Source organism: Magnolia sinica, chromosome 18 (genome assembly GCF_029962835.1).
Source record: "Magnolia sinica isolate HGM2019 chromosome 18, MsV1, whole genome shotgun sequence".
Taxonomy (NCBI): Eukaryota; Viridiplantae; Streptophyta; class Magnoliopsida; order Magnoliales; family Magnoliaceae; genus Magnolia; species Magnolia sinica.
The window spans coordinates 16128764-16144195 of record NC_080590.1 but is presented as its reverse complement, the minus strand read 5'-3'; the positions used below and the strand labels follow the sequence as shown (position 1 = coordinate 16144195).

Here is a 15432-nt window from a genome sequence, read left to right as displayed (position 1 = left end):
CGAGTCGGGCTGTTTTTTACAGCTCGAAAATGAGTTTGAACCGAGTTCGAGCTAACCCCAACTTGACTCAACTCAGATCGATACTCGACTCGACTTGGATCGACTCGGTATATATATATATATATATATATATATATATATATATATATATATATATATATATATATATATATATATATAAGTAAAAAAGGTAAAACTTTAAATTGACCGCATTGGACCTGGCTCCCAGCGCCCTCTCCCTGCCCTGGCCTTGCTCGTCTGATGCCCCTCAGCTCTCTCTCTCTCTCTCTCTCTCTCTCTCTCTCTCTCTCTCTCTCTCTCTCTCTCTCTCTCTCCATGGGTGTGTGCAATTGGAGGCTGTGTGCGGACGTTGGATCTTAACAGTGATCGGGTGATGGCATTGCGACTTGAGTTGAGTTTCAGCGCTGTCTGTGCTGATAAGGTTCATTGGACAAGACAAGATGTCTGAATGTTGGGGTTTGAAATGGGTTTGGGGATGCAATGGTAGTGGCAATTTTGGGAAGAAAATGGGTTGTTGTTGAGGTTTCAGATAGGGACTTTGGAAGGGAATAGGTTTTGAGGCTGGGGATCGATGATTCGAGCGTAGACGAGGTAGCATTAAGGGTTTAGGTTTGGCTCTAATGCGTGCACGGAGGGTTCCCACCATCTGATCAGTTCAAAACTCCATACGTAGTCCGAGGACCATAAATGAACCGTACACGTAAAATTTCAGCTCCTGGATCACTGTGAAAGTGGCCCAACGGACAGATCAGCCCACAAATTACTGATCTGGGGCCCACCTGATCGCTGGATACACCTCATCTTCGGTCTCAACGCCTTAAAACATATGAAGAACCAGACGGACGGTGCAGATTCCTCGAAAAAATTCATACGTGGACCCCATATGAGATGAGTGTGCATGGTGTACATGTGCACTGGCCGTGCACAACAACACAAAGCCCGGTCAAACGGTCCATTGACCGAGCTCTCCCTCTCCAACTCGACTTCATTCCTGCGGCAGAAGCAGAGGCTGCGGGTGAATTTTGTGGCCCACCACCGTGATGCAGTGAGATGATCCGGACCGTCCATGAGATTCGTATGGCCTATGCCACTAAGGCCTAGGTGGCAAAATGCGAAGAAACAGTAATGATAGGATTCCAGCCGTTCAAACATAGAACGAACGGTAGCAAGAAAGATTCTCTGGGCCGCACCAAAACTGATCCAAACAAACCCATACTCGACTGAAATTGTTAAGGAAATCTGGTGGACGGTTTGGATTTCTCAAGCGACAAGGTAAGTGGGTCCCACCGAGAGTCCAGCGTCTAAAATCCGGGCTCTGTTTACGCAGCCCGCGCACGACCGTAAAAACTGGAGCTTGTGGGGTATACTGTGATCTCTATCACTGTCGGATTGCCGATCCAAACCGGCCAAAATCCTTATAAGTGGGTCTTTTCCCCAACCAAGAAGAAAAAAAATGGAATTTAGGACGTTCCGCCATCTCAAAATCCATTCAAACGCAACTGTTTTGCGTTCGTATGCAAGCTGGCTGCGTAAAAAACGGGCTCCGCAACCTATTCCGTTCGGGACTCGTCAGCAGCTCTGGGAGGAGGCTGTTCATCTTTAAAAGGAGGTCTCGGTTTGGAGAAAAGGGGGGAAGAAAAGGGGAGCAGGAGTATTTTTGCTGCTGCACGTTGAACAAGTTTCTGGCGGTTTCAGTTGCTGCTGCACGTTGAAGAGAAGGCTGGCGGTTTCAGTCGCTGCTGCACGTCGAGGAAGAAAGGAAGAAACGAGGACGAAGGGAGGATTGAAAGAAGAAAGAAAAGAGACAGGGAGCTACGGCTGCTGCTGAGTGGGAAGGCTGGATCTGTTCTTCTCCTTCCTTCTTGTTCTTTTCTATTTTTTTCTGTTTATTTACTTTGTTTAAGAGGTTCTAACATGATCATACTAGGCTAAACCTCTTAGCTAGGGCTAAGAGGTGAAGCCTGTAGCGAGATGGGAGAGTCTAATTATATGCACTTAATTAAAATTTCTGAACTGAGTTTAAGTTGATTTTTCAAGGAATAGTTTTGATAGTCTTTAATGGTCTGTTGTGAATGAAATTACAATGGGTCTGCAATGGCTTTGAATATCTCTTTTTCTTTGTTTTTGGATGTTTATGACGTCAGGAAGCCCTGTTGTTCACCATCGTCTCCTGGGCAAGGATGACAGTACCTCTCCTAACCTTCATAATCATGTTGATTGATTGGTAGTTAGATTAATTCTGTTGTTTGCTTTGTCTCATGGGCATGGTTTGGTGATGGAATCCATTCTAATTCATCCATTCTTCATCTCTTGAAACCTATATCAATGGCAGTACAGTAAATTTCCATAATTTGTGATCCTGGCATACGATCTCCCTGATCTCTACAAGTGGATCCTCTGAATCCCTAGTTTTCTTTTCTCTGAATTCCTAAAAGTCGTAGATAATTTTTCCATAATTATTCCTTAATTTCTAGATCACATCTTAGCCTAGTTCTAGTTCTTCTTGGTTTCGGATAACGTACAGTACTCCCTGTGGATTCGACCTCGGTCTTACCGAGTTTATTACTACATCACAACCCTATACTTGGGGAGTGAAGAAGTTTTTCTGTGCTGATAAGGTTCATTGGACAAGACAAGATGTCTGAATGTTGGGGTTTGAAATGGGTTTGGGGATGCAATGGTAGTGGCAATTTTGGGAAGAAAATGGGTTGTCGTTGAGGTTTCAGATAGGGACTTTGGAAGGGAATATGTTTTGAGGCTGGGGGCTGATGATTTGAGCGTAGACAAAGTAGAAGCAAGGGTTTGGGATTGGCTCTAAGGCGTGCATGGACGGTTCGGTCGGTGATGATGGCGATTAGGGTTCGGCGGTGTTAGCTAGCGATGATGGTGGTTGGGCTAGATGAGACATTAGGGTTTTAGGACTAGGGTTTCGAATTGGATTGTGAAATGGGAATGGGTTTAGGAAATTTTGAGATTTGTTCACGACGACGCACAAGGGATTTGTGACAATCGGCTCGAAAGCTTGAAACTCGAAACTGGCTCGAACTCGACTCAAACTGGTCCGATTGCTCACCGAGCCGAGCTCAAGCTGGAGATGTTGGCTCGGTCACCGAGCTGAGCCGAGTTCAAGCTGGGTGTGCCTGGTGACCGAACCAATTTGAGCTGAGGTCAACTGGACTCGGTTCGGCTCGATGTACACCCCTACTGATAAGTTGAGTAGCGAGACTCACTACTAAAGTTACGTCACCAAGTTATGTGGGCCCCATCATGATGTATGTTTTGTATCCACGCCGTCCGTCCATTTGGAAATATAATTTTAAGTAAAGATTCAAAGAATGAGTCAAATCCAAAGCTCCAGTGGACCTCACCACAGAAAACAGTGGGGAGAGTGACACCCACCATTAAAAACTTAAATAGGCCCAATTTTTTTTTGATTGAGCTGATATTTGTTTTATCCCTTCTTTCATGTCTGTGTTAACTTGTGAAAAGTTTGGACTTTAAATAAAAATCACGGTGAGCCTTAGGAAGGTTTCAATGGTAGGCATCAATCTCCCCACTGTTTTTTGTGGAGAGGTCAACTACATATTTGGATCTACCTTATTCTTTAACTCATGCTCTGAAATTAAATCTCCAAATAGATGAACAGTGTAGATAAAACACATACATAATAGTGGGCCCACATACATCATAGTGGGCCCATGGAACTTGATAACGTCACTTCAGTAGTGAATCTCGCTATTCAACTCATCAGATGTAGGATGCGAATTGGTTGGTGTACCTCACACCAGCTATGTAGCTGGTGTATTGACGTCAGTGAGTTCTATGAGTCCCATCATAAGGTATGTGTTATATCCAAACCATCCATCCATTTGGCGAGCTCGTATTAAAGCTTGAGACGAAAGATAAGCTGCAAAAAGCCGCAGGAGATTGAACATCTACCATTGAAACCCTTTTTGGGGTCATAAAAGTTTTGGATTAATATGATTTTTTTCCTCTTTATACAGGTATTTGTAACCTTGTGAACATATTGGATGGAAAATAAACTTAAATAGGCTACAAAAGTTTTGTATCAGGCTATATTTTAGGTGTTTTCACTTCATCTATTTGCGAATGACCTAATAAACAGTTTGCATAGCATATATAAATATTTTAGTTGTTTTCACTTCATCCAATTGGGAATGACCTTATAAACGGTTTGGATACAATATAAATATAAGGTGAGCCTTATTTGAAGGTTTTGTTGCTACTGGTATTCAATCCTATACAACAATCTTTTCGCTAAGAGGATTTGAGTGCCTTATGATGATATTTTAATTTTTTATTAAGTATTTTAATTTATTTGAATTAAATATAATGATTTTATTTTCATTTAATAAAAAATAATTTCATTATAATGTAAAACATTTCCAAACGAGAGATAGGGGTATCAACTTAACGTGTTTTAGACATTTAAGATGTTTGTTAACAAACAATTTGTTTCAGATTTAGTACTTAATTTTTAGACTTATGCCATAATTATCAAACAAGTTTTTTTCTTTTCTTTTTTTTTTTTTACTTAGATTTCAGATTCAGGCTTTAAATTTCAAATTCAGGCTTCAGATTTCCGATTCAGTCTTTAGACTTCAGATTTAACAAATGGGGCCTAAGTCCACTTCCATTTGGGATTGGGATTCTCTCAGTCTAGTTGTGCCAAAAATGTTTCTGCAGCCCTCTCTATATCACTTTGTGATCCCGTGAAAAAATTAAATGGATGAAAGGTATTTTGTTCATTTTGCTCAAATAGATTGTTATGCGACTCCGTGAAAGTTAAGGGCTTTTTCCTCCCGAAAACTTAGAAATCTTAAGAAATTTTCAATGAAAATACTTTTAAATGAAATAGGTTTGCTCAGTCTCATGTGAATTGTGCGGTGGATATATATTATACTACTGTATATAACGTAAGCAGCATGAAATTTATGGTGCGCAAACCGTGTCAGAAGCTCACGCCATTTGCAAAAGAATTTAGAACAATGAAAAAACGGCTCATATTAAAAAGGTAAAAGGTTAGGATAATCACTGAAGCATAATCACAAGATAATAACTTATTTATGGTATAAACGAGAATACAAACAGTTCATATATATATCATCAAAACATTATCGCGTGAGCAAGTGGACGACAGCACACTGAATCCTGAGTAGGAATGGAGGCAATACAAACTCTTAAGAGTCCATTACAGAAAGTAATAGCACATGGTCCATAATCATTCACAAATCATACTCAAACTTTGGTAGGTATGGCACGTAATGGCAGAGCCATATGTAACGTGATGCCGAAGTTGTCATGCATGTCCACATCCGTCGGTTCTATACCATCTGGAAGCTTCCAATCAAACAGTTGTAGAAGCGAAGCCAACATTAGGTGGACCATCCTATAGGCAAGTGGCAAGCCTACGCATACCCTACGACCTGCCCCAAATGGTATAAGTTCGAAATGATGGCCTTTAAAATCAATGTCACAGTCTAAGAACCTCTCCGGGAAGAATGAAGTAGGGTTAGACCAGATGTCGGCATCTCTGCCAATGGCCCATGCGTTTACGAGCACTTGGGTGTGTTTGGGTATGACAAAACCATGGATTTCCACGTCAGCTTCAGCTCGTCGAGGGATGAGTGGAGCTGGTGGATGCAGGCGCAATGTTTCCTTCACGACTGCTTGGAGATACGGGAGCCTAGTGATGTCTGGCTCTTCAACTGGACGGTCTAGGCCAATGATGTGTGCGAGCTCCGAGCGGACCTTTGTCATTGCATTTGGGTTGCGGAGTAGTTCAGCCATTGCCCATTCGACGGTGGTTGAGCTTGTGTCACTCCCTGCTACAAATATGTCCTAACAGATGGATTTGTTGTTAGAAAAAGAATCTCTTCATGGCCTTGGGTTTGTATAGGTGGGCCCATGGTTGAATTGATATGTTGGGAAATCTCCCACACTGAATGGTTGTATAAGCGTTTGTGCAAGTGTATATTGAGAGAGAGAGAGAGAGAGAGAGAGAGAGGCCACAGTGGTGTGTATTAAAACATGAGACGGAGAAAAGGCTCCAGTGGCGCTATAGCTTCTAGTTGTGCATTGGACACTTAGGTAGTCATCCATTGATATAGGCTGTCCATTAGGTACAGCACACATTTGGTGGGCTACCATGCAAACATCATGATAATCTAACAAACATTATCCATTTGATCAATGGCCTTTAGTTTGGATGGTCAAGATCGCTCGCAACAAAATATATCCAATCAATAATTTGACCCATATATTTCTTAGGAAATTTGTTAAGAAAGCATCCCATCAATGACGTGGAAAAGGATAGCTTTAGCTAATAAAGCCAAAGATGATTAAGATCAACAAATTATTGCAATTTTTGCCTAGTGGTGTCTAGTGTACATATTAAACCGTTCAGATCGGTTATTGGATGAACCAAACTAGTAGCACTATAACTCACCATACCTGGAGAGCACTAGAACATGTGTTGGACTCACAAACACATGTACTAGCCTTGGAGTGAGTGAGCAGGGGCAAGGATTAGAAGGATTTATGGATTTCAAATCTCTCTTATCTGTGTTTTAATTTGTTCAGGATTTCTTATATTCATGGATTTCTCAAATCCGTGCCTGATAGATCCATGGATTCAAATATCGACATGGGAAAAGGAAAAACACCAGGTGCGTGTTTGATTTTCTCAAGTAGGTGTAAATGCAGTGAAAATGGGTAATAATTATTTCCTTGGTACTTACCTTCATCGTTGCTTACGGTGATTTGACTCCTACTTTTTTTCAACCCAAAAATGGAAGAGGCTGCCAGATATAGGGGGCCCATCATGATGTATGTGGATTATCCACACCGACCATCCATCATGCCAACTGAATTTAGGACATGAGCCAAAAAATGAGACAGATTCAAAGTTCAAGTGGACCACGCCACAGTAAAAATATAATCAAACATTTATTGTTAAGAACTTCTTAGGGCCACTATTTACTTTGGTGTGGGCCACTTGAATGTTGGATTTTTCTCAATTTTCGGTTCATGCTTCAAAATGTTACAGTAAAATGGATGGACGATGTAGATATGTCATATACATGATTATGGGGCTTACAAATTTGTGCCAATCATTTTGGACCCTTTTTCAAAGCAGGAACACCCTGAGATTTCCAAGCAGGTGAAACTGTAATAGTGGGCTATTTGCAGGGTATTCACATGAATTTGGAAGGCAATTTACCACAACTGCTTCGTATAAAGATTGGTAAGTAATCGTCTCGAAAATTAGTGAGAAAAAGCCTTATTAATACTGAATTTAATTTATGGGCCCCAAAAAGATGTATGTGAATTATCCACACCATCCATGCATTTTAATATTACATTTTAGGGCATGAGCCCAAAAATGAGATAGATTCAAAGTCGAGTGGACCACACTTCATGAAACAGTTTTCCTAAAAGATGTCAACAGCAGAAAACTGTTTCCTCTAGTGTGGTCTACTTGAGCTTTGGATCTACCTCATTTTTCTGAAGATGTCCTAAAATGAGCTGGCCAAAGGGACGTGCGGTGTAGATATATAGGACACATACATCAAGGTGGGCTTCACCATTTTATATTTTACTCCTTGGTGACGTGACTGGTGTCGTAAGGCTGGCAATATCACTTCCTGAAACATAGCTCGAAATATAGAGGTAAATAATTATTACCTATTTACTTTAGATTCCAAGTATAATTAGAAATTCAAACAGCCCGAATGACTCATTTAAAAGCAATATTACAATGAATACCCTCACGTTGCCATAAATGCATCCAAATTCAAGAATTTGCAACCTTCTTACCAAATAATTGGAGTTGGGATTTACCAAATTTAAGAGCTTGTTTGATTTTTTAGTGCAAGTGCAAATACCTAGTAAATGGTTAATTATAATACTTTCACCTGTTTGGAAAATTTTGAAAATTTTTGTCTAGGAAACCAGTTCAAAAGTGCTAGTTAAAATTTTTAAACCTGGCGATACTGTATATGATATATCTGTTCCATTCATCTGTTTTACCACAACATTTTGAGATATAAGTAAAAAAATCATGTAAATCCAATACTCAAGTGGCCCACACCAAAAGAAACAGTAGCCTTTGAAAGTTTTTAATAGTAAGTGTATGATTTACTTTTTTCTGTGGCGTGGTCCACCAGAGCCTTGGATATGCCTTATTTTTTACCTTATGCCATAAATTCAGCTGACATAATGGACGAGCGGTATGGATAAGCGAAATGCATCATAGTAGGACCCATACTTATTTTGCAATATTCTCAATTTTCGTGTTAAAAAAGTAGGTAATCAAATCAATTATGAGTGAAATGTTGTAAATGCACTAGGAAATAATTATTTCCCCTTTTGCAGGGTATTTACCAATGTCTTGGAATTCAAACAAGCAAACCTATATAAATTCATGAATTTAATGAGTTCATAGATTTATAAAATCTATATTTTCATTTCTTTGGAAGCTTGAAAAATAAAAGGAGAGAGCAACATTTTCTTTAAAAGTGAAATTTCAAGAAATACATGGGAATGATTTTTTATTTTTTATTTTAAGGAGAGGAAAAGGAAATATTTTTATGACTTTTTTTAACGACAATACGGATTTGAAAATATGAGGTGCCAAAAAAAAAAAAAAACCCACATTTCCTTGGAAGTATTTCCCATCCACTACTTTTCTCCAAAGATGTCCTTTATGATAAAATTGGCCAATGATGGAATTATTAGGACACCATATCAGAGATATCAGAGGAGACGCCTTCATATCTTGAAGATATCCAGGCTGGGGCCCATCATATCCATCATTGAACCATGGGCCCACATGCACTGGATCCAGCATGAAACTATAATTCTGCAACAATAAAATCATTTTCCTATACCTTCTAAAAAAAATTTGTAGTAGTTTTGCACCAATTAAAATTTGTGGCGAATTTTTAAGCATGTTGATGGTATAGTCTAACGTCAATCTAGACTGTCCATGTTCACTGAACTTTTTATGGAGCATTACCTAGAAGTTGTAATGTCAGGTCATCTGATTTTCCTTTCAAATTTGGACCGCTCACTGTTTCACTTTTAATGATACATTTCATAGCGATTAATTAGATAGTTACAATTGCTTGACCAGTGTGATAATATTTAAGAGATGTTCTACATAGCTGTCCATCAGTTCAACATGATGGGTCACCACTATTTTTTAAATGGTGCAAATTTAATATAGCAAGCTGCAGGAAAAGAACAGGATTTTGACCATACTAGCCTCATAGTATTGCCAAATGCCACAAAAATTGGTAGGCTTAAACAAATGCCCTAGCTTATTTTAGGGCATTAGTACAAAATGAAGAAGATATAAAGCTCAAGTGACCCACCCCACAGGATACAATGGTGATTGAAAGCTCACCGTTAAAACTTCCTAAGGCCCACCATAATGTTTATTCACCATCTAACCTATTGATAAGGTTGCATGGACATGAATGAAGGGAAAAAGAAAATATCAGTTACATCTAAAACTTTTGTATCTCACAAGAAGCTTTTAAAGGACAATCAGCATTGTTTCCTCTAGGGTGGTCCACTTGAGATTTGGATTTGCTTCATTCCTGGTCTTATGTCCTAAAATAATCCGTAAAATGGAAGGATAGCATAGATACACTATACATATAACAAAATGTAAGACTCCATTAGGTGGGCCACACATGATCATCGGTTTAGATTTGACCATTGGATTATTCAGATTGAGCAATTCAGTGGGCCCCACTATAGTTGTAATTATTATAAATAGGTTTGGTGCGGGATGCTTGAACCATTATCCCTATACACGATTATTAAGCCGGATATGAAAACATACGGTGTGGAGACCTCAAAAGGGAGAAGTGTGATGGGTAAGTTTCTTACCCTCTTTTCTATAAATAGATGTCTTGGTCCCCTCACTAATACAAGTGAAAAAATATAGTTTCAGTGAAGATTTTTTTAAATATGTGAGGTGCGGAAGATTAAGATTCTCGTCGGCGACATTGAGTTTTCGGAATGTCTTCGTAATTAATCAGGTAGGCCTTTTAGGTTATGTTATTGAATCTCTTTTATTGATGCCTTCTAAATTAATCATATACACCTTTTATGTTACAGTGTTAAATCTCTTTTATTGTTGCATAGATGTAGAATCCGTTAGTTCCGTAATACAGATCTAGCACAAGATGCGCCTCAAGGCTGCACCGTGTCTGGGGAGGCCGGGCACGCATCTATTCCCCTTACATAAAAATTATAGTTGGCCGTATTAGCAAGGAGGAAGAAGGGTAAACCGTTTAGCTGGCGTAGCTTTTGTATCGTAGGCTATTCTACAGGGCTCTTCATGCACGGTCAAGATTCTCCATCGGAAGACTCAAGACGGGCTCATCACCAATGGCGGTTGACACGGTGGATTCATCTCCGTGGGAAAAGCCCAAAATAATAATAATAATAAATAAAATAAATAAAAATTGAAAAACTAATATCGTACAGATCCTACTTCATAAATCGATTATTGGTGACTGCATCCCGACGGGGACTTGAATTATGCATTGTAACATCCAATGTCTTTGAGTAGACATGATGCGATATGATTTGATTTCGGTGAGGTTGCTATCATTGTTATCGTAACCGAGTACGAGAGTAACGGGACAATCAAATATCCCTCATAAGTGGTAAAGTAAGGTGGTGTTGTTTTGACGTCACCAAGTCACGTGCATACCACCGTGTTGCATGTGTCCCTACATTTGACAAGATTATTTAACTTTTTTTTATTTTTTTATTTTATTTTTTGCTAGCTTGTTACTGCACCCCACTGTTCATACTTTACTGTTAGCCACCCCCACGAGATCATTTTAACATATGAAATCCATAACTTAAATGGACCACACCACAAAAAATAGCCTGACAATGATGCCCATCGGTGAAAGCTTCCTAGAGTTGTGTTTATTTGCCATCTAACATCTAACATGCTTATACTGTTAGACAAACTAGTTAAAGTAAAAATAACAAATATTATCATAATCCAAAACTCATGGCCCTCCAAAAGTTTTTAATGGCAGGCATTTAACCTATGAAATCCAGAACTTAAATGGACCACACCACAAAAAATAACCGGACAATGATACCCACTGTTGAAACCTTCTTAAAGTATGTAATTGGGTTTATCTGCCCCCTAACATGTTTATAATGTTAGACAAACTAGTTAAAGTAAAAATAAAAAATATTAGCTTAATCCAAAACTCATGGCCCTCGAAAAGTTTTCAATGGCAGGCATGTAATCCCGCTGCTTCCTATGGCATGATCCACTTAGATTTGGTTTTTTTCTTTTCTTTTCTTTTATTTTATTTTCCTTTCTTTTTTAACACACCCTCGTACCTCTACACACATGCACTCATACAATGGAAGGATTTCACCACAATGTTGAATCTTCCTCAATTTTAGGACCATGTTTTAAAGTTATCTCACCAAATGTACGGTGTCATGTAACAAATCTGTCGTGATGGCGCCTACAAAACTTGGTGATGTCTGGGTGGTTAGGTGGGTGGTGTGTAAAACACCGTGCAATCTGATTCCTTGGGACAGCATTTGTGGGTATATGAATCCGGATCTTACACCCGCGGTAAAAAAATAAAAACATATATATAACTTAATTTACAGATTATCCTGCTTGTAAATCTGCACACAACGGGCTGTCTATCCAGATTATGGAAAAGACCTCTGTAGTGTGTTAACTTCACTAAGTTCCTTTGGCCCCCGTATATGTGAGTCTTATATCTACACTTTTTATCCATTTTGTGAGATCATTTTCAAGGTAGAGCTATAAAAAATTGAGACAGATACAAAGCTCAAGTGGATCACTGCATGAAAAGCAGCGGAGATTTAACTCTTACGACCAAAACTTTTTGGGGTCACAAAAGTCACTAAAGTTTTGGATCAATACGATATTTATTTTGGCCCTAAAAGTGTTTCAAACGGTGGGAATCATTGTCTCCACTGCTTTCTGTGATGTAGTCCACTCAAGCTTTGGATCTGATTTATTTTTGAGCTCATGTCATTAAATGATCTCGCAAAATGGATGATCGGTGAAGATATAACACATACATCACAGTGGGGCCTACAGAACTTTGTTACGTCAACACGCGAAGGAGGTCGTGCACCACGCAATCCACTTCCGGCTAATATATCATATAGCTAGCCCAGCAGATGGACGGTGATCAAACCATGTCCGACACTCTCCGTGACCCTGCAACACAATACATGAAAACCAGCTACAAAGGAAATAAAAATCATACCGCAAGTAGAGCTCTGATCTCATCAAGGCCGAGGTCGAAGCCATTTCTATCGAGAATCGCATCAAGAATATCGTTTTTAGAAGCAGAATCAGACGATTCTCGAGCCGTTAGACGCTCCTCAATCATCCTATCAAAAAGTCCATGCAATTTTTTAAAATGAGCCGTAATCCGACGCCTTATGCCTTGCGGGTCCACCCACTTAAGAATCGGGTAACAGTCGACGAGATTCGGCCTCCCAACCTCCTCCATTATACTACACACCAGATCCTTAAATTCCTGTGCGGAATCAGAACCGTGCTGGATCAGATCAGTGGAGAAGACCGTGTTCGTTATCAGATTAAGGGTGGTAACGAAAGCGGCCTGCCCAATATCGACCGCACGTCCCGCCATACATGAACTGTGCACATGCGCAACGAGCTCCTGCACCTTCTTATGCCGAAGGCCTTGGTGTGCATCGAGTCTCTTGGTGGTCAGCATTTGTGTGGTGAAGATCATTCGGAGCTTCCGCCATTGGGAATTCGACGGTAACCAAATGACCGACGACTCATTGTGACTAGCTGCCTTAACTGCATCCGAGATGGATCGGGCGGCGAAGGCCTGGTCATGATTGTGGAGGATCTCTTTGGCCATATTGGTGGAGGAAACGACAACCGTCGTCACGCGACCGAGCCTTAGAGTCATTAGCGGGCCATATGTTTTGGCGAGCTCAGAGAGTGACTCGTTGGGTTTGTTACCGAGTTTGAAGAGGTTGCCAACGATGGGAAGATGGACTGGGCCTGGTGGGAGTTGGATCGAACAGGACCTCCTTCTTGCAAGGAGGAGAAGGTGGATGCATGGCCACAGGATTAAGATGAGGGAGATGCATGACGCTAGCGTGTAGTGATCCATTCTCCTTCTGTCTAAAGGGTAAGAGTAATGATGCACTGCATGACTCCGGTAATATAGACTCGTCTGTTATTCTTATTCTCAATTTTCTCGTCGGAACTCGTAAGCCTTCTCAGTGGGCGAGACGAATAGAAGGCTTCGGTCAATAAAGTGAGCTGTGACAACACACAACACGATAATCACGAAGCCGGCCACCGCAAAAGCCCTCTGTGCTGGGGAGAACTCAGACTAGGCGGTTCCCACCGCAATGTTTTTTACGCTCATTTACGACAAGCGAGACGGATTCAAAACCAAACTGAGTCTCGCGAGTAAAACAGTTAGGGCCTGTTGGGGGGGGGATGGGATTCATCTGGTTCTGTGCCAATTCTCCATATGTTTGGAAAGAATGGAAAAGCTTGGAATTACATTAAATGGAATTGCATTGGTCCGTGCCAATTTCACTCAATGTTAGCAAGTTGTGTAGGTCCCACCATGATGTGTGGACTATATCCACACCGTCCACCCATTTATCAATATTATTTTAGAGCATGGGCCAAAAAATCAGGTAAATCTAAAGCTCAAGTGGACCCTACCATAGAAAGCAATGGGGATTGAATACTTACCATTGAAAACTTCTTTGGGACCACATAAGTCTTGCATTTACCTTATTTTTAGGCGCATGCCATAAAATGAGGTTACAAAACAAATGAACGGTTTAATATAACACGTATGTTATTCTCAGTGATTTCAAATGATGATGGATAAGTCTTGCATTTACCTTATTTTTAGGCGCATGCCATAAAATGAGGTTACAAAACAAATGAACGGTTTAATAATTATGTTTTTAGAATCCCATCCCACCATCCCTTCTAATCCCGCCGCCCAAACAAACCTTCCCAACTCTATCTTCATGTTCATGCCCCATTCATCTCATTTATAAGATTACTCTACCTTGATGTTTATACATCATTCATCTCATTTATAAGATTAATCCCATTAGGATGAAGTGAAAAAAAATGAAAAACTCAGCTTGATACAAAACTTTTGTGGGACATACAAATGTGTCAACGGTGGTTATTGAGTATACATTATTTCCTCTCATTCAGTTAACTTGAGTTTTGGATCCACTTCAATTTTTTGTCACATGTTTTAAAATGAACTTGCAAAATGAATGAATGGGATAGATTACTCACAAACATCAAGGTGGGCCCCAATTAGCACCTCGTGAACTTCATGCCAGAGGCTTTCTAGGAAATCTGCGTCCCAAAATCAACGGATCCAGGCCAAAGGTTGATTTTTTTTGTCGGTTGGCACCGCAGAAACGTAAAATACATTACGAAAAATAGGTGATTTTATCTCCCTTCCTTTCCAGCTCCCTACCGAGATTAGTGGGCTTCTTTTCTTGGACAAAGCCAAGTCGGGGGCCAGGCACTCGAATAGCACCGGGCCTACTTGCCATCTTTTCCTGTTTTCCTCTTTCCCCTGTTTTTCCCTTTACGTTTTATATGATATGCTTCTCCCAAGTCTTTTTCTCTAGGGGCAGCCCGAATGTATATCGGGACGTATATCTATTGTTGGAATGAAATTCATCTTCATTTAAAAAAAAAAAAAAAAGTGACGAAAGCGAAAAGATTTTTCTATTTACTGTGGAACAAACATGTGAATCACATGCTTTTGAGGATAATTTTGTTAGATTTCTTATTTCACCCTAAAAAATATAATGATTTTGTAACATTGTTTGTTTCACCTTTAACTGACAAAAAACTAAAAAATAAAAACAATGGCCATGGAGTGTGTAAATGTAGTCATTATATTGTATTCTATCTCCTTTGGTAAGTTTATTTAACTCTTGATTCACCTGACATAATTCTTTACTAAACAAACACTTAAAAATGATAATGAGCCATTAGACAAGCTCTGCTCTAGGCACCTGAGTGAATCCCCCTCGGTGGATCCCTAACTGCGGAGCCGACTTATGTGCCTTACATTCACATCATCAACAATTTAGGGCATCATCCCAAAATTGAAGCATATCCAAATCTTTGGTGTTCCATACCACAAGTAACAAGGTGATTTTAAAACTTCATGAGGGCCACTTGAGGGCACGTTTGGTCGTGGAATTGAATGGTATTGAATTGTATTAGATGTGATTAACATCATTATTGTATAATGATTGCATGTTTGGAAATACCATTGTATTGTAGCCATCCAATCCCATGTT

At 39.9% G+C, this 15432-nt stretch overlaps 1 protein-coding gene across 1 annotated transcript; it reads right to left on the bottom strand.

The window, feature by feature from the left end:
* Positions 1–5084: 5084 nt before the first annotated feature.
* LOC131233815 (cytochrome P450 76T24-like) lies at positions 5085–13329 on the bottom strand. Its single transcript, XM_058230631.1, has 2 exons — positions 12348–13329; positions 5085–5883 (listed from the first exon to the last, which is right to left on the bottom strand). Exons 1-2 carry the CDS (start codon positions 13233–13235, stop codon positions 5281–5283), a joined length of 1491 nt encoding a protein of 496 aa, XP_058086614.1. The 5' UTR covers positions 13236–13329; the 3' UTR covers positions 5085–5280.
* Between the last annotated feature and the right edge of the window lie 2103 nt (positions 13330–15432).

Coding starts and splice junctions, on each gene's coding strand:
- LOC131233815 (XM_058230631.1), bottom strand. CDS start 13,235: ATGGATCACTACACGCTAGCGTCATGCATCTCCCTCATCTTAATCCTG. Junction 5,884..12,347: donor AGATCAGAGCTCTACTTGCG/GTATGATTTTTA, acceptor TCCATCTGTTAG/GACATATTTGTAGCAGGGAG.